Below are 24,347 nucleotides of genomic sequence, written 5' to 3'. Positions count from 1 at the left end.
CCAATCTACTACAAACCAAGTAAATCCACAGAGGGGACAACTTCCTCGCACGCAGCTTCTCCACTCAAAAAAGCCTTTCTTGCCTGTTTTATATTGCTAAAGCCAAGAGGCCCAGAGTTGAAGAGCCTTCCTTATTTAATAATTACTAATTGTTTATTTCAGTGTAGTAAATATTAGTTATTGCTAGCTACTAATTTAAATCAATTGTAACTATATGTGTAACTTCTGTCCTGGGTAGCCTTGCCTCCTGTTTAAGTCAGTGTAAATCTGAATTTTGATTTGAATGTGCCTTGAGAATTGGTTCTAATTCCACTTTGGAATGTCTTACAGGAGTAGTAAAAAAATTGTGTAGGAGTAACTAGGTTACACATGTGTACTGTTAGTCAGATCAGAAAAACAAAACTACTAGGTTACCTCTGAGCATAATCTGGCCTCCCATATCACTGGCACAAGTTTGCTGGATGTAATAACATTTTAAGACTTAATTTTGTAAGTCAACATTGGACTTTAAAGCACATTTTAAGTGTGTGACTCAGGCCAGCTATCCTTTCTTGTGTGTTTGGTCACACTTGTCACCAGCCGTTCAGCCTCGCGTAGATGATCCCAGGACAGCTGCTCCTGTGGGATTAGTCAGCACAACCAAGTGAATTTGTGAAAGAAAAATAAACCGGCCAGCTGTGTATGTCTTAGCACTGTGTTTCACCTTGACTTTGCCCATGATGAACAAAAAATTTGAAAGCTGTCTCTCAAAACCAATTTGCAACGGAGGGAGGAGGTGGGTGTAGCACCAAGTTCGGTGGATTCTGGCAGGTGGGAAGGGAGTGCAGTGCCAGCGGGTGGTAAGGCTGTGCACACAGGTGATCTGTCGGCTGGTGTACCATGTCCTTTGCTCTTCCCCTGCCTTCCCTGCAAACTACAGAGTGGGTTTTCAGAAGGTGTTGTGAGTAAGTATAAGAAATCCCTTAACTGGATATGATTGCCCCTTGATTTAATTCCTGATAGATGAAGAAATCAACTGATTGTCTGGTGTTTCTTACATACTTTTGTTTAACTACTTTCATTTTTCAATATTATAGCACACACAAAAGAAAACCAAACCTCAAAACTTGTCTGCCTCTGTAGTGTCTGTTCTGATTTCTCAGATATGATAGAATGTAACTGGATATTTCTGGATATTCTAGTACTGTGCATTTTTTTACACTTCTGTGTTATTTGATTGCACATATCAGCCTGCTCTTTGTAGTAGTCAACTCATTTTTGTCATTCTTTTCAAAAACAGAAATCACCTGCAAAGAAGCTGAGCCATGCAATTAGTAAATCGCTTGGTTGCGTACCAAGTAGAGAACCACCTCGTCCTGTATTTCCTGAGCAGCCAGAAAAGCCACTTGATCTTGCACATATAGTGTGAGTATCTATTTTAACCTACTTTTCACTTAATCAGTGATACAAAGCAAGGTATTTGTGGCTCTATTTGACTTTGGAATAGGCTAGCAGAAAGGAGCCCTTAAATTAGAATTATAAAGTTGTGATGCTGAAACTGTTATGTTTCTCTGAAAAAATATTTCAAACATACTGCTTTGTTGAAAATGTCTCGTTGGCAAAAGAGAGATACAGAATATGTTTGTGTGCAGTTAGACTAAGGCCTGACTGTATGTTCTACTTGCATCTATTGGCATATCAAAGTAACAATCAGCCTTACCTTTTGTACATCACCATATTGGATCAGACTCTTATTTTCTCATTATAGATATAAATAATATAAACAAAACAATGTTAGACATGTTTACTTGCAAGTTAACGTTGCCTAATATCAGCAGTAGCAGGGCTTGGCTTGGCACTGCTGCCTGGGACCATTGACTTTACGTTTGTATTTGTTTCACTGAGAGGTTTACTGTGTTTTTCTGTTCAATGGCATTGTTGTTACCCTTTCCTTCTGACCTTATTGTCAAACCGATGGAATGATTTTAGTGAAATGCCATTGTAGTGGTGTTGGTTTGAACAGACTTGAAATCAGTCTGCTTCCTCCATTTGTCAGTTTTCACATCAAAAGTAAAGCCTGAGACAAAAAACCACCCAAACAAATTCTGTTACTGTGTATGTATAATAAGCTAAGCCTCCAAATAGATCTGTTTTAATTTCCTACAGAGTCTTGAGAAAGTCTTTTCATATACCTACATTTAAGCCTGTGCTATAGAGAGGAGCGAGGAGCAAAGCAAAGGTATATAGTTTATATAAAATGGAGAACTCTCGTTTTCATGAGTATGCAGTAATTTGCAGTTCTGAGGGTAAGTGGGGTTGATGCACTTCTGGTTTTCTTTTGACATCATAAATATGAGATTCTTCTTGAACTGTTTTCTGTCACAATTTCTGAATGGAGAACCAAGGTATTCCAATCTGAATGGCTTATAACCTCTGACAGTTCAATATTGGGATGTGCTGCTTTGCCCTTTCCTAATGCGATATGATTTTGATTGACTGGCTCTTCCGTACGCTCCTTTTAACAGTTGTGGCAGTCATTAAGAAAAAGCTGGAGGTTAGCTTGTCAGAATATTGGAAAGGTGAGAAATATAAAGCTTATCGTAGTATGGCACAATACTCACGTGGCTTTCTTTTGTGTAAAGCATAGAAGAAGATCCATAATGTGACTTGGAAGAGTGGTTGCAATGCTGGACTCCTCAACAACGTAGTTTTGAGCTTTACCAATTTCTGCTTAGTTGTGTGATTGTTTTTTCCAGCTCTTGCATCACTGAATATTTACCAACTTCTATAACGCTTGCTTTAGTCCTGTGCAGTGAGGGGAGTTGATCTGATTTAATGGAGTATAATTGTTCTGATTTGCTCTGTGAAATTGCACTCACATTTTTTAAATAAATAAATAAGCCTATTATGCTACTGTTCCATTCAGAGCTGAAGTCTGTGTTCTCCTAAACAAACAGCGTATCAGACCCGCAGGAGAAGGTTATACCTTGTCTGCAGAATGAGCGCCATGCCTTGGCCGGGCTGTGTCGTAGAGCTTGTCACTTAGCTTAAAATCTGGATTTTCTGTCATAAAGGTGCTGCTGAGCCTCACAGAAAACAATTTCATGTTTAAAAGCTTATCAGATCACGAATCTGTTCACGTTTTTAGGTTTTCCTCTGTGCTGCTTCCATGTTGAAATGCACTTACATTCACAAGAGAAAATCAGTAGTTTACAATACTGCTATAAAAAATAAAAGCATATGTAATTGCCTAAGTACAGTGTATGAAAATAATTACAGCGATGGTATTGTGACTGCCTGCATGAAGGAAGGCTGCAGAAACTGATCCCAAAACTACCAGCCCAAGTTTTACTTCTGACGCAGTTGCCAAGTTTGATGAATTGCTTCTTTCTTGTGCTAGGACTCATTAATTCATTAATGGATCGAACAGGTTTCAGTCCTCAGCTAGAATGGTAAAGGGAAGGCTGGGTGGCTTACTTCCGTGGTTTGCATTTTAAACGCGTGACCCACCGAGGGTGCTGGCAGAAGAGTGCCTCCGAGCTTGCTTTTTGCTGCCGGTCAGTGACAGATGACACGAACCTCAACCCCCAGGCATGGCATTGCCTTTGTCCTGAGCCCAGAGGCAGCAGCAGTGGGAGCTGGCTGGGGAGATGCTGCTGTGAGAAGATGGGCAAAAGGGTGCTGGGGGCACCCTGGGGAGCCTGGCAGGAGCACATGGCCCTGGGGGGACACGGGTAGGGGTACAGCACAGTGCGTTCCGCCACGGCCGGGACGGCTGCCCAGGCGCTCTTGGCAGCAGCAAGACAGCTCGGAGACATCTGCTCTGTGCTGTCAGCTTTAATTAAAAAAAGGTGAGGGGGGGTGGAAAAGAAAGTGTGAAAGTGTACCCTAAGAAACCAAAGTATTGGGAAATACTGCCTGATGCTACAAGGACGACTCCAGGAACAACAGATAACCGTTGGGTGTAAAAATAATGTAAGTAGATGATTTATATTAAACACTCAATCACATGAAAATAGTATGAACATCAGACCAAAAAGACCTACTGAGTTTTTTATATAAGTGAAGAGTTTAAAAAGTGAAGTTTGGGGGTTTCTGTGTAAGTGATACCACTGAAATAAATTAAAAAAAGGCACACAAACCCCTCCCAACTCCCAGTTTTTACGTGTGAAAAGTGACATAGCCAGGGGAGATTCTTTAATGGAACTCAACTTATAAAGAGGAATTGCTCAGGGCCACAATGAGTCATTAGTTAGGTGTCAGTGATCATGACCTGATTGCATTTGTTTCATGTAAATGAGGTGCACATCAGGATCTTACAATCCTGCTTTAGAAGAGGCTGTCTTGCACAGCTGAAATCAACTTCAGCTGACTAAATAAAAAATAAAAATATTAATAACTAGGAACAGTTTAAGAATACTTGGCCAAACGTTCCAGGGAAAACAAGGCTTGGAAGGGAAGAAAAACCAGCTATACTCATTAAGGGAAGGAGAAGACACAAAACTTGGTAGCAAAGAATGTAAACTGATGGTTTCAAGGTTATTGGAGAATAGTTTACAGGTGGTGGTGTGGCGTGGGGAATGGCAATTCTGCAACATGCTGCTGGTGAGGTACTTAACCTTGCGAGATAATCCGGAAGGGTGTTGAGTTGCACCTTCTATGTTTGCAGCCCAAACCGCATTTTGAAAGAATTTAATTTGGATACTTCCTGCTGATTGTTGATATGTCTTGGAGCATTGGAAAGTTCCCAGAGCACTGGAAGAAAATTCATATGATCTCATTTCTGTTTTCAAGGGGGGGTGGGGAATGAAGATGAAGTCAAACAGGGCGATCTCTGACACGTTGTGTTTACCAACATGACTTTGATGGTGAATAAAATAATTGAGCAGTAGATAAGCTCATTTGTTGATCAGTAAATAAAAAAGTAAGCCGTGCCAATCAGGCATAGGCTTTTGGCAATTCAATACAGTCAGACTCTGCTAGTATCTTTTTTTAGGAGATCAGTTTTGATTAATAAAGTGATAGTGTTTGTGTAATGCATTTATTATGAGCGTTGAATAATTTAGAAAACAATAATACAGCACAGATACAGCAGATTGGGAAAAAAATATTGTTTAGCTCATCGTCCTCAAAATTACTGCGGAAAGAAGGTTCCTGAATAGGGTGTGTTTGCAGATGGAGTCCTGCAGAGATCAAACGGCACTTCTGTGCTATTAACATCCATTTTCATGACCAGGAGGAAAACGTGTACAATCAGTACTGGTAGGCAAATGAGCAAACTGTTGGAGGAACAAGGAAGATTAAAAGGACAGTATGCTGGGCAGAATGACTCAAAATGTTTGGAGGGCACAGTGTGCAGTTGACTGAATGCACGTTTTCAGGACAATACTGTAAGCAAGGGTGCTGGCAGGATCTGAGAGAGCAGCCAGGAGAGTTTGCCCTTCGTGCCTGGTGGCAGCAGGATTGTTGTCAGAAAGCTCTGTAGTTACCGCGCACACAGGCAAGGCAAATGTTGAAAGACCAAAGGGTTCGAGAAGGTCAATGAAGATGATTAAAGGACTGGAAATAGATACGGGAGGATGCGTAGCTTTGCATCCAGAGGTTCAAGTAATGTAAGTATAACACGGGTTAAGGAATAACTTGATATTTCTGAAAATATCTAGCCTAGAGAAATTAAATGTAATCCCAGGGAGCTTTGGCCGACAGGCTTAACAAAAGACACAGACCAGAAGTTGAAGCTAGACAAATTCAGAAAAAAGATAAGAAATAAGTTTTTAATAGTGAATGTAGGTAAATAATTGTTAGACTAGATTGCCAAAATCCAAAGTGGTGGTGGAATTTCCGCCACTGAAACTTTAAAACCAAGAGGAGAAGAGTGTTTTTAAATCAAGTAAAGAATCCAGCCAGTCTTATGTTCTGTGCTTGACAAAAGCTCAGTTATTACAGTGTTTCCTTATAGCTTTACGAGATACGAGAAATGTATACAAAGATTTTAGTGTAGTCTCAGTCAGGAATTTTACAGAATCCATTGCTAGAGCACCATACGTATGCTCCGTAAGGCGGTTATGGATTTGCTTTATTTACAGTTTCAAAAATAAGTGAGTGTTTCTGACACTACCTCTACCTCTCTGTACCTGCATTCCTGCAGCCGTGCTGGGTCAGTAATACAAAAAAATGGAAATTCTGCTATTTCCTGCTATTTTGGTGCATTCTGCTTCTCTTCCCCTTCTCTCTCTGCTTCCTCCCCCGGCTTGTACGCTGTGCCTAGGTGGGAGTTTCCTGGCTGTACAGAGTAATCCTGCATGAATCATCATCTTTTTCAGGCGTCAGTGTTCTGAATATGATTGCTGGAACCCAGAGGCTCCCCTTTTTTAAGGACTTACAGTCTACATGATGGAAAATAACTGGCATTAAAAACCTTTTTTGTTTATGTTTGGTAAAGCAGAGGTGGTATTTGACATGGATCAGTTTCCTGGGAGAAATCGCTTTAAGTTTTGCTTCGCTGCTCTGTTATTTCGGGTTATAACATCATCATTTTCCCCTGGCTCTGGACACAGTGAATGCAACCCACCCCACCCCACCCCCACCCCCGTTAAAGCCTTAATTTTAACGTGTCATCTGAGGTGGATCCTTGCAGTGACACCACCCTGTTGCACAGGCCATGAAAAATTTCCGTCCTTAACCAAGACTGCTGCCAGCATGGTCTGACAGGAACCATCACAGCTCTTGGGTGTTCTTGTGCTGTTGCTGAACGCCGTTGCTGCCAGTGGCACGGCTACTGCCGTGGTGGCAGATGGGCTGCATCGCGCTCAGCTGTGGCAGGTGATGCCGCTGACCTGGGCTGTGTCCCCCCCCTCGCTGGGAGACATGGGTGCCTGCGCAGGAGAGGCAGCAGAAGGTGGCACCTCGGCGGCTGTTCCCCTTCGCAGCACAGCTTGGGGGAGCTCAGTGTGGCACTGGTGAAGGTGGGTTTGTCCTAACCAGTTCTGCTACGGTCAATGGCGGCTGTAAGAGGAAACCTACGTGCCACTGTGGTGGCTCACAGAAAGGCAGTCTGTCTGCCGTGGGTCCCTCCGGGTGACAAGTAAGCAAAGCAGTGGAGAGAGAGGGGACTGCGGATTGCTTCAGTTTTCTTGCGTTAGAGGACTGGAGATGCTTCTTGCAGCCTTCAGCAGAACAGTGAAAATGGGGTGAGGAGGCGTTCGTAGGGATGCACAAAGCATTTGCACTCCTGCTGGCAAAAAATAAAGGTAGGGGCCATATTGTGCTTACGTTAATGTGCGCACCTTCTGCCCTGGCATGGCCAACACAATAAGGGAGCGATAATCTCTGACGAACAGAAGTCGCCCCCCAGAAGAGAAGCTGGAGGCATGTGTGTGTTGGTGGTGGCCCCAGCTCTGCTGGCAAGCCGCGCGGCTGGAAACTGCTGCAAAGAGCAGCAGGCAGCTGAGGCCGTCGGTCTGTAGCTGGTTGTCCCTGGCTGATTTAGCGATGCCCGCCGGGGGCTCTGCCTCCAGGTGCCCACCGGCAAGGCCTGGCCATGGGTGCTGCCGTCAGGGCTGGGCTCAGCCCTTCAGAGAGCTGCCTGGAATGGGAGAATGCGTAACGGTATCGGAAATAGTCACCAGTATTGCTAATATTTACTTCAATGCAGTAGAAGCAGGGGAAAGATACTCTGCATAGAAGATGATATGGCTGACAGATGTTAGCCAGCATCTATATATTATATATATACACAAATATATATTGTATACAGTGTGATGTAGCTGTGCCCTGGCTGTTAAAAAAGTATACCTTTTCTTTACGATGGAAGAGTGGTGTAGCAGTGGGGTCTAAATGGGGAAAACTGCCCACAGATTGACGACTTGTTCATCTGATTTGCATGTCACATTAAGTTAGAATTTGTGTTAGAGCATGTTACTGGCAAAATGTCACTTCATAGATCTACCAGAGTTCAAAAGACCAAGGCAGTAAGTTTAACTCTTTGACAAAGGCAGAAATTGCTGAATTTAAAATGCAGTGTGGTTCTGCATCGCTTGTGTCCCATCAGAAATCACAATGACCTTTCTGTTCTCTGCCAGCAGTGGTATGGCCAATTTGGGAAGAGATTTTGGATTGACACTGAATCTGTTTCCTCCCAGAAAATTTGCAATGATAACATGTAAAAGCTTTGCCTTTGCACATGAAAATAAATTTTGCAAGATGTTTGTGAAGAGTTATGGTAAGAATACTGGGTTGCAGGTTACAAAGGTGTTTCTGGACCATCAGATGCGTGTTGCCATAATTTTTATCTTATTTTAAAATTCTAAGACTATTTATTGGGTGTTCCCTCCTCCTGCCCTCAAACACTTTCTCAGGCACCAGTGACGTGGGTCCCTTTCATTGCTTCAGCTCAAAACCCTGGAGGAAGCAATGACCTGTCAAAAAACATATCCCTTGATCTACTGCTAGGGACAGTTCTGCTGAAAAGCTGAAAAATACGTGGATACCAGTACACTTACAATACAAAACTGCCCATTTCTTGGCCCAGGTTGCCTATTGCTTCTGCAGTGCTAACAGTGGGGCTAAAACGTCATTAGCTAATTTTCTGAGGTTGCTTGTAGTGGATATAATTTCTTCTTCTTCTTACAGTTGCCAAAAAGCTCAGAGGTTTATAGGTTCCGAGACACTTTATTGTCCGAGGTGTGGTACGCCCAAGGTACTTACGTGGCTCAAAAGAGATGCTCTTGTGAGCTGCCCTAGTGCTTCTTCCCCCAGGGAGAGAAGGCAAAGGAGCATCACACGGGTGATGCTGGCCGCTGCATCTTGGGTATTGTGGTCCCCACAGGCATCATTCCGCTGTGGATAGCGCCCATGACCTTTGGCTATCGAGTTAACATCTCAATTTGCGCACTACTCTACATCTGTTTGTCCTTTTAAACCGCTGTGTTTTAAAGGTCTTAAAGAACCCAATACTACTAGCCAGAAAAATAATGCTGTGTTGAATTTCGATTAATTGTACATAACTGTCAGACGCACCCATTGCAATAAATTGCAGAGCAAAACAAAATGCTTCACTGTTGTTTCCTGTGTGGAAACCCTCAGAAGCCCAACCTCACCCTATTTCGTAAAAAATTTTATATACAGCGGTTGTTGCTACTCAGGGTTTCCAGCCCCTCTCAGAGAAATTAGTCCAGCCTCGCTCAGTGGCTGGACTTCTGTGAGAGTGACACTCCTGGATGGAGGACCAGGGATCAAGGGAATCTGGTGGATTTCGTATATTTGGCTTTTCAAAAAGCCTTTGAAAGTATAATTTATCAAAGGCTATAAAAGAAAAGGGTTTTTTAGTAAGGTTTGGGGTTTTTTTACTTTGAAGGCATCGGGGGGGGAAAAAAAAGGTCTTTTGATGTACCAAGAAGTGGTACAGGTTAGGGAAGCCAAAGCTAGAGGCTAATGGTCAGTGTTTGGGTGGAGGGGAGTCAGAACTGGGGTCCATAAGCTGATCCTAAAGGGGCCAGGCAGGGACAATCCCTCTGATGTTGCTGGTACAGTGGGGCTGGGTGTTTTCTGGAGTGTTACAGACCACTTTGCTGCTGAAGCCACCTCACTCTGGATCAGAGCAGAGACCGATCAGATCAGGAATATTTTTATACTCCTTCATCCTTGATAGGAGGCTTACCTGACCAACTGTTGAATGTTAGTGAAAACTGCAAACAAGTCACAGGTTTTCTTCCAGTTAGGGAAGTTTTCTTGAAAACCTTTCTGTAAAAGCTTTGTGGCTTCCAAAACCTTGAAGAAAACACAGATCCTTTCTCTTAGAATCAGGGGTTGCTGATCCGAATTGGCTGCTTAAATGTGTTACATAAAATCTAGATGAACACAAAGGAAAGGAAAGAGAAATATGCTTAGGTTGCCAGTATTTATTGCAAATATATATCAAAGATGACTTTTTATAGAAGTTAAGGTCAGAAAACATTAAATCAGTTGGTCTGGCCTCCTGTATCTTGTTGATCATTAAATGTCACCGCCTTCCTTCCCTGCTGTGCCCAGCGATTTGTATTCGAGCAAGGTTACCCTCCCTAAAGGCACTCACTCGTGACCTCCAGAGGCTGTAAATGCCCCTCTTCTTGCATAGCGGTTTGTCGGAATGGATAGTCATTCTGCTCTGCTCAGCACCCATCAGGCTGCACCTGGAATACCGTGTTCAGTTTTGGTCTGTGCTATAGAAAAAAGATGCGGGCATGCCGGAGGGGACCCAGAGAAGGGCCACAAAGGTGGCCAGAAGCCTTCCCTCACACGTCAGGCTTCCCAGCCTGAGAACTGGGCTTGCTCAGGCTTGAGGAAAGAAGGCTGAGGGAAGACCTTATCACAGTAGTTAAAGGGTGGCTACAAAGAAGATGGAAACTTCCTTTTTACAAGGAGTCACATGGAAAAGATGAGGGGTAGTCACAGCACCACAGGGCAGCGGGGCTGGGCAGGGACCCCTGGGACCACCCAGCCCACCCCCTGCTCAAGCAGGCTCTCCTAGAGCAGCTGCGCAGGGCCGCAGCCAGGCGGGCTCTGGACGTCCCCAGAGAAGGAGACTGCGCAGCCTCTCTGGGCAGCCTGTCCCCGTGCTCCGGCACCCTCAAGGGAAAGAAGTTTTTCCTGCTCTCCCCACAGAGCTCCCTGTGTTTGTGCCCGTTGCCCCTTGTCCTGTTGCTGGACGGTGGGTACAAGTTACTCCTGGGGAGATTCCAGTTGGACACAAAGAGGGGAAGTTTCTGCAGTGAGAACAGTCAGCCGTTGGAGTAACCTCCCCAGGGAAGCAGTGGATTCCCCAGTGTTGGACACTTTTAAGATTCAGCTGGACAGGCTGCTGGGCCGTCTTGTCTAGACTGTGCTTTTGCCAAGAAAGGTTGGCCCAGATGATCCTTGAGGTCCCTTCCAAGCTGGTATTCTATGGTGATGCTGTGATTTCTGTTTAATATTTGTGGTTTATTTCCTTTCCGTGCCGCACCCCCCCCCCCCCCCCCCCCCCCCCGCCTCTTAAACTGTGTTCTGTTTCCAGCTCTTGTTTTGTGTTGGTTTGTTTTCTCTTCCTAAACACCAATACATTTCCATAGATAGGTATTCAAGGATCAGAATATCAAGGATCAGAATAGCTCTGCTTCTGAAAAATTGCCTACCTGCCCACTGTGGTCTATAATCCTTTTTTGTAGTCACCACTTTTGGAAATAGAGCACTATTATCTGAATCTACTCTGCATTTTTATGTTATAGATGTAAAATTTTGCATTTAGCCTTATTTAAATACAGTATAATATTAAAATGTATTAAAATACAGTTTATCAAGGCTAATTTTCTGTGTACTTTGAACCCATAATTAAAAGTCTCAAAATTTTTGCAGTAGCTGTAAAAACCCACTAAGACCATTTAATTTCAAAGATTACAAGTGGCGGATGTTTTTGAGCTCTAACAGTCCTTACTCTACTTAAAAAGACTTGGTCTGTATTATGTAGTTTGTATTTTCAGTTTTGTAGCAGTAAGCTGCAAACTTTACAGCAGATCGTGGCGCTTGCAGTTAGCAGGTACCGCAGCAGCGACGCGCAGTGCTTCCCATGGCAGTGGAGCAGGGATGGAAGGTGGCTCAGCAGGTAGGAGGCTCCAGGTGGGCAGCCAGAGAGTTGAAGCCACTCGCTGCAGCACCCAAGCCCTGAAGTTGCACTGGGGAGGGAGCTGTGGAAGCCTGCAGCATCGAGCCAAGCAGCCGGAGCTTGCTGTGACCCGCAGCAGCACTCCAAGGGCTGCCTGGGGTGCCTGACGCAGACCCCCTGCCTGCAGCAGGTGCACAGGGACACTGGGCAGCTCAATGAACGCTGCCACCACTGTGAAATAACAGCTGTCAGGGCTATAGTGGTTTTGGGGTGGGGTGGGGGGAATGTTTTAGGACATTTTTCCCTTAAAAAGGAAGGTTGGAAGCATGCACGCCCTCCCTGTGATGCTCCAGCCCCTTTGCGTAGCTGTGATGCTGCTCTGGCAGTGGCAGGGAAATGTCCTGTGTGCTTCCCTTTGGCATCTTGTGGGGACGGGGAGGGAGGGCAAAGGCCCCCTCCTGCGCAGGCTTGGGTGGACGGGGCTGAGGGAGCACCCACTTGCCCGTGCAGACACCAGGTCTCTCACCCCATCACGCACGGGGCGCCAGGGCAGCGTGTTGGGGGGTGCAGCAGCAACCTGCATCCCAGGGTGCCGCTGTCAGCAGCAGCAGGAAGGGACAGAGACAGGTTCATCCTTGGCCGGGTGGGGGAGGGCAAGGAGGTTCCCACTGTGCGTGGTTCAGTATCCTGAACCTGCAGCACGTAAATTATTGACGGACAATTCCCTCTGATTACTGGGAGCATGAGAGAGAATAACCCACTACCTTTCTGTGCTTAATGGATGAGAAAGAGATAAACTGGGTAACTGAGGGAATTCTCTCCCATCTGAAGTGGGAGTAATGGGAAGAAAGGGGAGAACTAAGACCTGGAGGTATGTGAGTGCCCTCCCCATTGGTACATGTATCCAGGAATAGCTGAGAGAAGCTTGTGTTCTGCCTTGGGAGTGTGGAGGTTTTCTCACGGTGCTGATGTGTGCATGCACACACATGCACAGGTGAGTCTAGCAACTGCACACGAATTCACAGGTGTATGTCGCCCACTTCTTTTGGTACTTCTGTGCTAGAACTTGAACTTTTGTACTAGAAGCAATTCCAGTGCCCGTCCTTCACAACCAGCATCTCTGCCAGTACCTGTGAGTAATGACCGCTGCCAGCCAGCCTCCCGCAGAGCAAGGAGTTGCGTGCTCACACCCATCAGGCTGAAGACCTCAATTTTCTCCCACCAGCCTGGGGAGCAAACACCAGCCCCGCACCCCCTGCTCAAAGCTAGCTCAAAGCGCTCTGCGGCGGGCATCCCACAGCAGACATCCCACCAGCACCCACCCGCGCCAGGCTCCACCAGCAGCTTCCCACCCTTGCACTGATGCTGCCATGATGCGAAGAAGGTGATGCGAGACAATGAAAAGCATTCCTTAATTATAGTCGTTGATTAGCTGCTTGCACGCAGGCATCAGGTCTCGGCATCCTGTTGGTTTTTAGCTGTTTGCCTTTTTTGCAGGTGGCTCTGTTTTCCCAAGATCTGCGTAAGTGTTTGGTATGAATTTATTTTTCTGGAATGTGATGGCTTATTTTTAACTTTAAATGCTCCTCCTGTCACTGCTGAGGAATGGTGTCTGCTTCTGTCATGTTACAGGCATTTTTAACCAAAATTACATAAATACATATTTAAAAAATGTAAATATGTTTAACAGAAGACAGATGACATCTTTTTTTGTAAAAGGGTTAGAAAGTTAAACATGTTGGAAACGCGTCTTTTCCTTGATTTTGGTATTCTGTCAGGTTTTGCATTTGAATACGCCACCTGCCACATTGGATTTTCCTTCAGTAAAGATATTTTCAGTTTCTGTATTTTCCATAGTCATCTTGATCACTGCTTCTTCAGAATTTGGTATCGCCACGCCGGCGGTTTGATTTGACTGTCACCCCCTGCCCATTTTGTCAGCAGGCTGAGGGTGAGGCCCCTCCTCAGCCACTGCAGCAGGGTGGGCGCCTGGCCCCTTGCGCGGGGGCTGCTCGTACCGGCTCAGCTCTTGCTGGATTTACACCTGTTTCTGGAGGCTGGGGCCATACCCTGGCATTTGGGTCGTGAATTGTCGTGTGGTTTGATGCAGGCGACACGCTGGTCTGGCTGAACATGTAGCAGCTCTCCACCAGGTTCCGTGACAGCCTGGAACCCTGGCGGTGGGCAGCCCTGCAGCCCCCTGGCCTGCACAAGGGTGCTGGTATTTACATGGCCGGGGGGGGGTGTCGTGCTTGGTTTGAGGTTTTTTTCCCTGAAGCGTTTTGGCCACTATGATAGTTGAAGAGTTCAGAGTAGAAAGGCTTGGATGATAGGCTTGTTTTGACTGCAGCTGTTCTTATTCTCCACGACAGAACTAGATTTTTCTTTATTTCAGATTCTTTTTGCTCATTGCTGCAGTAGGCTGCCAGGACGTGCAGTTTTTTGCTGGCCGAGAGAAATCTCTGCTTGCTTTCAGGCTGATAGAAGGTTGTTACGGTATTATCCAGCAAAATTAGTAGGAACATCCAAGTGGTGGGATTATAATTTTGGGGTTCTACTTGTTTTGAATTCTTTTTTACTCATGTGGTCCATCAATCTTATAATGGTCTTCTCCCAGTGTTAGTAAGCAGCTCTCCCCTGTTCCTTGGCAATGCGTTATTATCGAGGTACTACGTTATGTCATCAAGTTACAGGATACTGTCAATATTCATTTAACAATAATTTAACACCTTATAATACTTGTATTCAGAGTCATGATTCTGGAAGTAATGGTATTATTCTGGGATAGAATATGAAGCATTAGTTATAATTCCTTTTGTACATGAAAAAGGAGCTGAGATGGGGTTTTTTTGAATCCTTAAGCTATTGGTACTGAAGCCAAACAAATTTCAGTTAAGAATCTGCATTTTGTGATCACGATAATAATGGAAGAAGCAACTAAGGGAAATTGTTGTGACTTTTTCTCTTTGATGCCTTAGATCCAAACTTGTTGAAATTAGGCTTTAGACAAACCCAAATTACTTGTCTCAGTGCTGGAGTGAGTGGGTAAAATTTAATTTTTTTCTCTTTGGTGGAAAAAAATCCACCAGATTACATGGTGGAATAATCTCTATTATACTTAGAGTTTATGAAACATAAATTGTTTTTTCTTTTAGTTCAAAATGTGCAGGAGTTTGCATTTTAGTGTCTGTGTATTGGTTAGATCTGTGCTTATGTTGTGGTTGGTCTTTATTTCTGTTTCTTCCTCTCTTGTTGCTCTTTTCCTTCCTTCGTTCCTTTTACATTTCAGTAGCTCCTCAGTGCTGCCGAGGATGCGATGCCAGCGGATCCCTCATGCCCCTATACGTACGGGCAGCAGATCAGGTTCGAATGCTGCAAGTATTAAAGTATTAAAGTCTCAGATTTACTGATGTTGCCGAAGCCTGGGATGCTGTTGAAACAGGAAGAAGTCTGATCCACTGAAGACTTCAAAATCACAAATATCTATGTGGCAAATAGCTAGGGACATAGAATTTTATGAAGGAGAGAACCTGTTCTGTGCTCTCTTTCATCCGCAGGGGCCGCGCCGCGCTGTAGCTGGCTGGGAGCAGCCTCGTTAGAGAACCACAATGAGATTCTCCCTCCAAAAGCCAGCCTTTTCCTCTGTGTGACGTCTCCTGTGTTGTGTTTCTGTTTCTCTTGATGATTGTTGTATTTTGAGGAGTTGTTTTGCACTTTTATATTCATTTATTCAAGGGGAAGAATGTGAAATATCAAGTGGTGTGTGTTTGTTACGAAACTTCACACATGCATCATTGTGGTGCTGCTGGCTGGGCAGGTAAGGGGCATGGCTTTTCCCTGCACCTTCAAACAGATCGAAATGGGTTAAATTAAAAAAAAAATATATCCTCAGTCCTTTAGTAGCCGGACAATTCATCCTTGACTGCCTCACTCGACCTACAAGCGTTTTGTCAGCTAGCATACCTTGTGCCCAGGAGATGCTGGGTCACGTGGCGGCTCCGTTTCCTTAGAGACGGCGCCATGCCGCGCATCGGGATGCCGCGCGTCGGGATGCCAGCGCGGTGGAGGACCGGAGAGGCGTTCGCCACAAACACAAAGGTTTGCTGGATTCGCATTCCTCGCCGGTTTGCGGCTTTAGCATGAAAATGTTAGCCAGGTCTTTGCATGCTGTCGGGATACAGGAGTGCATTGTTAAGGCAGAGTTAACTTCTTGAATGCTATTTAAAATGTAATGGGGGGTGGGTGGGGGTGTGTGATGGTTTGGGGGGAGCTGTTACAGGCTAGCAAGACGGATGCCAGGGAGGAGCGGTAGCGTGCCCGTGCTGTCAGGTTTTATTTGTTTCTGGCTATTGTAAACAGATCGTAGGAGCAGCTCGGAGAAGGACGCAGCACGGGATGTCTTACTGAGCAGCCTGGAACGGGTAACTTGCCGAATACCTTGTTTCCATCTTTCCTCTTAGTCATTTTTGAACAGGGCAAGAACAAAGTCATAATGAAGTAATATCTCACTTGATGCCTTGTTTACAGTAAAAATTACTATTAATAGATCATTCATCCCCGTGTGACATCTGAGTGGAAAGCAGCAGAATTTACTGTGACATTTTGTCATGATAAGTAATATGCATATTGCATATTGCTGGAAATAAACAGGCATGATAGCGAACTCATATTTGTGTCAGTGTCTGAACAGTTACTGCTGTTCCATTCACATGCTAGAGCTAGCAGCCAGCTGAAGAATGCTCTTTAATGTTTGTTTTAGACATGTTGCATTCAAATAAATAGGTTATTATATTTTTAAAAAACCACAAAACCCAGCAAAAACTTCTTTTTAAAATTGCTTAGAAACAATACATTGTATATATTTTCCCTAGGTGTTGTTATAGTGCTCAGGGATTTATTCTTCTCACTACTCATCTCTTTGTAAAATCCCAAACATCTACATACATGTTCAGGTTTGTGGTTGGTTTTTAACTTTTTAGCATGTTTTATTTGTTTCTGATCGTCTTAACAGAAGCATACACCTCAAACTATTTTTTTAATTACTACTACAAACCCCATGAAATTAAAGTAGCCTGGTAGTCATTCCTGCTGCCAAAATAACCTAAATTTGCAGTTTTCCAGAGGACGGAGCAAAAGGACAAAATCTTTGTGCCCTCTCACCCAGGCTGAGGGTGATGCAAAGCCAGGCTGCATGGCAGGAGGCTGTTGTCCCAGCTTTAGTCCTGAGTCAGGCAGTGAAACATTATCATATCCAAAAGTGTTTAAAAAGTTTCCCTTTGGCAAATATTTAGGCTGCTATTTTTGGATTATACATTTTTAACCTAAATTGTTGTTGGATTATATGTTGTTAGATGTTTTTTCTCCCTTTTTGTCAAGGTAGCTTTTGGCTGGTTTATTATAAGTAGCATTCAGAAAATTAGTCACAGTTAAATACAGATGTAAAAGATCTGTAAAGGCATGTAGAAAACTTAGCTCAACATTTTAAAGGGAAGCAGAGACCACATTTCTCACTTCTATTCCACAACTAAAAAAACACTCTTGAATAGTATAATAGCAGGATTTGGCTACTTTCTGCTGTTTAAAGTAATGAAGAGAACAAAGGAGTAATTAATCCGTAATGTGTCCATGCAAATTTTCTTGAAAGTTGCTCACATGATTTGTACCAGAATGGGATGGTGAAATCCAATTTAATACTACAGTTCTTGTGTTTCCTTTTTATAGGGGAAAAAAGTGTTGGCTCAGCCTACCCACGGATGTATTTGCCCTTGGTACTCTCATTGGAGAAGTGTTAGCAGCTATTTTTAAACAATTCCTAATTTTTTCTTAGGCACTGTCAGAAAGTAGCACGTTACAATGAGGAACTGCTGACAGTCATCTTGCACTTGGAATTTTACAAAAGTTTGTGCAGAGTCAGAGTTCAGTGCCTTCCTGACAGTGCAGTCATAGACATCACTTTCATTGCAGTGCAATAATTCTTTAGAAATACTTAAACAATACCATAATCCGGATAGCTCAAGGAACAGGTAAAGGGCTACAGGGTATTTTACATCTGGTTCTCTGCTGTTCTGGGACAGCCACAAACCTGTTTCCATTCTCAGGTTTGTTTCATCTGCACAGTTAGTTGGTTTGCATGTCCTGTGAATTCAAGTTACCCCTATTTGGGATTTTGTTTTTGTTCCCTGCTCAGAAAAGAAACCAAGTAAGTACCAGAAACTTGGGTCTCTCTTTGTTACTGAAAGTGTGCTTTGATGTTAAACAGACTGTTGTTGTTGTTGTTGTTGTAATTTAACAGTAGAATTTATTTTTTTTTTTGCTGGAGTTTTTTTGCTCCACTTTTTGCTGGAGTTTTTTTGCTGTTTTATTGGGGGATCTCAAAGGTAATGTCGATGCTTAAGACTGGATCTGACTAGCTGCTCTCCCTGGCTCCCCAGTGAGATAAAATAAGCCCGTGAGAAGCGTTATGAGGTTTTTGTCGCCCCGTGGCCATGCCTAAGCTTCTTGGGGAGCTGTGCACAAAGCTGCTGTAGTTTTACTCAGAATGCAGCTGTAGATGTTCTTGGTACCTGCTCCGGGGCTGCTCCTCAGGACGTGGTCGCACAAACCAGTTCACCTGTGGCATAGTCAGGCCAACGGGTTTTTTGGAAAGCTGCATCTTGCAAAACCCCAGTGCAACTCAGCTCCCTTTCAGCAGCGGCAAATTTCCTTTGGATGAATTGGAGCTAGATCTGTTGCACTTCTAAATGTCTGTTTTCCAGTGCAGAGTCTGTTTCTGATGTCTCCCATGCATGACCTGCTCATCTCCATGAAGATAACGCAGCGCCGGGCACTCCCCACCTGCACCTTCTGCTGTGCTGCTCCATTCACATTTTCATACCTCCCAGGGCTGGTACAGCTGTATCTGTTCCATGCAAACCCAGCGTTTAGAGTCTTTTACTCCTGTTAGTTTGATGCAGCCGTCGCTTTTGCAGAAGAGAGAGTGGTGACCTGTTGTGGCTGCCGCAGCGCTGACAGCGCAGCAGTGGTGCACGCTTGCCACAGAGCACACTTGTGCCGCTGGCACTAAGAGCAGGATTGGTCGCGGTGCAGGAGGACAGGTCACAACACAGAGATGCTTTGGTGCTGAGTCCTACCCGTCAGTGCAACAGAACGCCCTTGTTGTTTGAAATCGAAGAAATCTAGCCTGAAATAGTTTCAGAATGGAAATTGAACTCCCAACAATTCAACTGTCTCTAAAATTTTCTTGTTGTAGCGGCATATTTGAATTATCAGTGTTTGCTGATGCAGAGTAAGACAAAACTTTCTGTAAAGGAGCAGGAGGTACTTTCTTGTTTCTTAATCCAAACTCCTACCCAAGACTGAAAAAAAAAACCAACCAACCAAAACCACAAAACCCACTAAGGAAAGATTTAATATACTTCTGGTTTGCGCATAGTACCTCTAAAAAAAATCGAATATTCTCCTACAAAAGTAGCCAGCAACCCTCCTCTGTTTTCTAGGTGTAAGTAGTGTTCCAGCTCAGTTTCCAGCCTACAGCTGGAGTGCTGTCAGCATTTTGAAATATCCTCCTGCCAAGAGAAATCGGAAACCCTGGGCTCGATCCTGAAGCCCAGAGGAACCATGTGGTGGAGTGGTGCAGGATTCAAAGTCGGCTGCCCAAGGGGCTGAATATTGCGGCTGCTCAGCCTCGGCCAGAGTTGCTCGGTGGGAGTGCGGTGGGCAGACAGGGAATGCTGCAAGCAGAGCTCCAGACCTGGCCACGAAGTTTTGATGTAGAGGTGGTAAAAAGGGTAAATAAATAAAATAAAAAAATAAATGAAAAAAAAAAGTGCCCCAAAGAAAAAGAACAAACCCTCTTAAAATACCGTCATTATATTTCTGAGCTCTCTTGCATGCTCTGCCCCATCTTCCCGCTGTGTTGTTCAAACCTTGCTTTGTGACGATGCAAATCCAGTCTTTCTGAGGTTTTATCATACAGCATATTACATGAAGAGGAAGGGCAGCGTAATAGGAAAAGCAACAAATAGCACGTGGCACTGGAGCATCATTTTGAAGGGGCTGCTCCCTTGCAGCAGCTTGCGGCTGGGCATTAGCTGCCTGCCAAAGCGTAGTTCTGCATTTTGCCTCTTGGATTTGGCTGGCAATTTGTGGCTGATGTTTTTTTTCTTGTGTCATAGATTTGTCTTCAGTCGCTGTAAGAAATAGAACTTTTCCTGCTGTGAAGCTTTTCCCTTGTGTTTTTGGGCAAAAGAGTTCAAAACATATGCGCAGATGTTAGTACAGTTATTTCCTAATTCAGAGTTTATGGAGTCCAAGTGAATCATCACAGACATTTAACCTCAACCACAAATATAACAGAGATCAGAAGATTTCTTTGAATTACTTCCTGTGCAAAGCAGAAAATACCAACAAAAAAATCAGACGTTTCATAAAAAGCATTAATGTTCCCAATACAGAGCTTGCCACAGCTGGGGGAGCAGCTCATGCACTTTGTTGCGTTTTGTTCGTTGTAGTTGATGCTCTTTGGATTTTCTTATACCTTTGCTTGTCTATTGCGGTTGGGTTTTATTGGAAATAAATCAGATTTATATGTATGTTGCCTCCAAATCCCCACGAGTGTCTGCTAAATAAGAGGTTTGGAATTACGATCCTCTCTGTGAACAGAATGTTTCCCAGCTTTTAGTTGTTCCTGTGTTCCTTCACTGAACCATCCCAGCTTTTCAGCCTCCCTCTTGAATTGTAGTTCATAAAACTGAACATAATTCCATTAATATTCTTACAGAGCCAAATGCAGCAGAAACCCCCCCTCTTCCCAGAAACTTCTCTCCTACTTTTGCACGTGGTTATTGCATTTGGCTCTTTTGCTCCAGCATCACACCAGGGATGCTTCTTTAGCCAGTTACCATGAACCCTCATTCCCTTTACAGTCATTTTCTCAAGCTGAAGGCTGTTTGTGTCCCCAGTCTGTTAATTCTGTGAAAGAGGGAAATTCTAGCACCCTGTTCTTTGCTTTCTGCTGTGAACTTTCATTTTTCATTATCAGCTATTGCATTTTTAATAGGTTTTCCTTCTCTTCATTGCTCTGCCTTCAAGTGCCTCCTATTGATCTTACATTCTACTTACTCAGGCACAAAGTCACAGGGGAAAGGCAGCAGGAGATCATTATTTAGATTTGAATAAATAATGGGCCTTATTTATGGTTTTGGTTATATATTATACACTGTACAAAAGAAATCATTCTTTCATTTCCACCTACTTAGTGATAGGTTTTGAGTAATTAGAGGATAAGAGTTCGTACAGCAAATAACAGTAAAAGAATAACCCTCTTAAACAGTCGAGCAGATTTGTTCAGTAGAGAGAACACTGGGCAGAGACTTCACCCATCTAGCGCTCACTGTTGTCACGCGTATGGTATGACCTACTAACGTCGGAGCTGATGAATCTCAAAGCATGTAGGTATCTGACCCAATTAACTTCCATAAGTGTTTTAAGTAATTGTTGAAGTCTTCAGGTACATAGAGTGGAATAGCAAGAGCAATGTTGAAGTAAGAAGTCCAAAACCATTTTCACCTAATCTTATCTAAAAGCAGACTACTGCTGAAGCTATTTGAAGCTTCAGTATCCCGCAGCATTTCACAGTATCCCTGTCTGCTTGTGCCACTTCTCCTCTTTTGATTTGACATATATGTCTATATTGCGCAGTTAGCCCACATTATGTACATCATCTGCCCCAGGGTCCTTGTCATTTGCAGACAGAGCTCTGAAAAACATATCATTGTGTTCTCTTGCCTAGTGTGGGTTAAATCTTGCACTTTTAGGCATTCTTTAACCTATACCTAAAATAACCAGTGCTTGTGTAAAATCAGGCCTGAAAGGCCATTGCAAAGCTGCATGAGCCTTGCATGTTCTGGTATTCCCAGTTACTTACTCACCACTTGCCTCCTGGGCATGTGTAGGTTGGTCATCACAGAGTATCTCAAGCTGGAAGGGACCTGTAAGGATCGCCGAGTCCAGCTCCTTTACTGCTAGTGAGTACCTTGATGCAGGCTGCTCTGTGTCTGCAGATCACCAGGGATCAGAGAGATCACATTCTCTGATGTGAAAAGGCAAGGCTGCCTGATTTGGGGTGACGTATGTGAGGGCAGTTGGATGCTGGCAGAGGTTGCTCAGAGCGACGGTGGAGGGTCTCTGTCCTCGGAGATATTAGAAACTTGCCTGGGCAACCTGCTGTGGCTGATCCCACTTGGGCAGGGAGGTTGGACTAGGTGATCACAAGAGGTCCCTTCCCCAATCTCAGCAATTCTGTCATCTGAGATAGCCAGCTGCAGGAGCCAGCCCCAGGGTGTTCAGGCAGTGCCAGAAATCATCAGTCCGGCCACGACTGCTGGCTCCCTCTCTGCTGCCATTGATGCAAGGGGTTTGTCCGGATCACTGCCGCGGATCAGACACCATCCTCTGGCAGATTTCTGATTAAACACTGTGCGGCTCTGGTATCAGAGGGAAAACTGAAGCTGTGAAGTCAAAGGAATAAGCTCTTGATGAAGCCGTAGTACTGCGCATGCCGTTAGTTCGAGTGTGCTTGGGACCATTCTCGGCCACTGAAGCCAGCTGGTTCTGAACCATCACGTCCATGCTATTAATCTTTCTTACCTTCCCAAAGAGTCTGGCCACACCTGAACTGCTGTCTGGGAGTCATTCCTGGCTCCTGCTAACTCCCAAGCTACTCCCAGGAACTGTTTGAGAGTGAGCTATTTGACTCCGGCCAAAACCGTGCTATGGTCTGCTAACAATTTAAACGTGCAGACGATCCCATTCCAGGATACTGGAAGACTCCCTGGCACCGTTTCATTTGCTAACATAAGTGGGGCCAAACTGGCTCTGAATCAAGCCACCAAACTATGTTCTTGAAGATCTGCGGGATGTAAACTGTAGGAACATTTGGAAAATGAGGCATGCTGGAGTAGGCTCAAATGCTTTAGTTCAGGAAGTGGTATCTCCCATTTTTATTAGTATTTTGGGAGAATTTGCAATAAAGATTTCAGTTGCGTTATCAATATAGAGCTTTTTGCATATAGTAAAACAGCTTTATCCGCTTTCACTGAGGGAGGACACTAACCACTTCCTTGCTCCCTTGAACCTTCTTCCCCCATTCTACCCTTCCTTTTGGTCATTTAGAACCAGTGATCGCTTTGTGAGAGTGAACAGGCTTGTGTGGTCACTAGCACTAGACCTCGATGGCCTGGATACACTTTCTCTTCGTGCTTTTATCATGTGCATTGCTGTCCTATCGCTGTGTCTGGCCTCACACCGGGTAGGGGACACACTCTGGTCTCCTTGAAGCAAGCCAGCGTCCTTGTGCTGCATTGCATGCCTACCGAATCTTGTCTCATTTTGTGACGGGTGGGAAGATTCTGAACAGGAGAAGCGGTGAGATTCTCGGGCAAAGCACATTTCAGGTGTTTGTCTCTGTATCTGTCTTCCTTTGCCACTGCTTGGTAGGGTCTTCAGCTGACTAGCAAAACAAAGAGTCAATCTCTTTTATGCACTAGCCTGGAAGGATAAGTCCTCCTTTGGCTTTTGGAATAAAATTGGCCAGAAAGGAAGCTTAAAAACAAAACAGCAGTGATAGATCCTGTATCTCATCGTATTAAAGATAAACAAGACCTCACAGAATAACAGGAAGCACAGGCAACCCACTAATCATCTTTGGTGTGAATAATGTCCGTGTTGTCCCAGTAAAATAAATGATGTATCATCCCAGCATCCAGCATAATAACGCCTTTACTGGTGCTGATGAGCCTACCAGACTATGTATAACGCCAGAATGACAGCCTTTCTGAGGGAAATGTGCACATATGCCTTCTGGCAAAGAAACCAGCAAGTTTCCAAGCATCAAAACCACATTTTCTGTTTTATTAAATGCACTAGTTACCACCTGTGAAAAGGTTATAGGTTCTCATCAGTCAGTACTACCCCAGCATCAACTGAGATGCAGTCACCACTCTGATGTGCCACAAAGTAGGAGCCACACGATAGCCAGCTCCTGGTATCAACCTGCTGTGGAAATGGTATCACCTCAATCTTTTGTGCATCCAGATAATGAAGGGGCAAGATAATCTGCTCGAACATCTCTGTAAAACACTCTCTTTTCTTGTAAAGGTACCAGAGTCACCATCGCCTCTTCCAAGCTGGTGTCACAGTGGGTTCTTCCACATTAGACTGTCCTTTCTAGTTGTCCTGCTCTAGAACTGCTGATCCTCATGCACAAACCCACAGTAGCTGCAGCTGTAACACGTGTCTGCACCCTGTGAACTCCCCTTCAGGAGCCATCCCTGCCTGCCAGTGACCAAAAATTACTGCTGAAATGCTGTTTGTCACATCGCTGAGTCTTTTTCTCAGTTCTTCTGCAACAGTAAGTTAAATCATCTTCTTAACTTCTTAATCTTAAGTTAACTTCTGCATCATTAAGTCAGGATAAGCGGTGCTGCGTCATCTGTAGTTCAGTGGTGTGTGAAGCAGGTACAAGGAAGGAGCATTGGTCCTAAAGTTTCTCAGCCAAGAGTATGAACAAGTAGAGCATGATGCTGCAGAGGATCCTGTGGAAAACGAGCATGTTTTGCCACAGCGTAACACGTATGTAACGCAATATGTAACACAAGTCCTGCCCCGGCTTGATCTGGTGGTGCTGTAAGAACAGTGATGTACATTCCCATCAGTGTTAGCACCAAGCTTGTAAAATAAGGGAGGGAGACTGAGG

General features: G+C 44.3%; 1 protein-coding gene across 19 annotated transcripts in view; it reads left to right on the top strand.

Moving 5' to 3' along the window:
- The window catches only part of DTNB (dystrobrevin beta), a 214,930-nt gene that overhangs the window by 68,883 nt on the left and 121,700 nt on the right, over positions 1–24,347 (top strand). For all 19 annotated transcript variants that reach the window (XR_008732692.1, XR_008732691.1, XM_055713177.1 and 16 more), the window contains one exon: positions 1,280–1,404. Coding sequence is in view for 17 of the 19 variants with exons in the window: in XM_055713177.1 (XP_055569152.1) it covers positions 1,280–1,404 (125 nt within the window). In the remaining 2 variants the exon portion in view is untranslated. The remainder of the gene's footprint in view (positions 1–1,279; positions 1,405–24,347) is intronic.

This window comes from Falco cherrug, chromosome 6, assembly GCF_023634085.1.
Source record: "Falco cherrug isolate bFalChe1 chromosome 6, bFalChe1.pri, whole genome shotgun sequence".
Classification (NCBI taxonomy): domain Eukaryota; kingdom Metazoa; phylum Chordata; class Aves; order Falconiformes; family Falconidae; genus Falco; species Falco cherrug.
The sequence above is the reverse complement of the archived record's forward strand: the minus strand, read 5'-3'. Positions and strand labels throughout refer to the sequence as shown.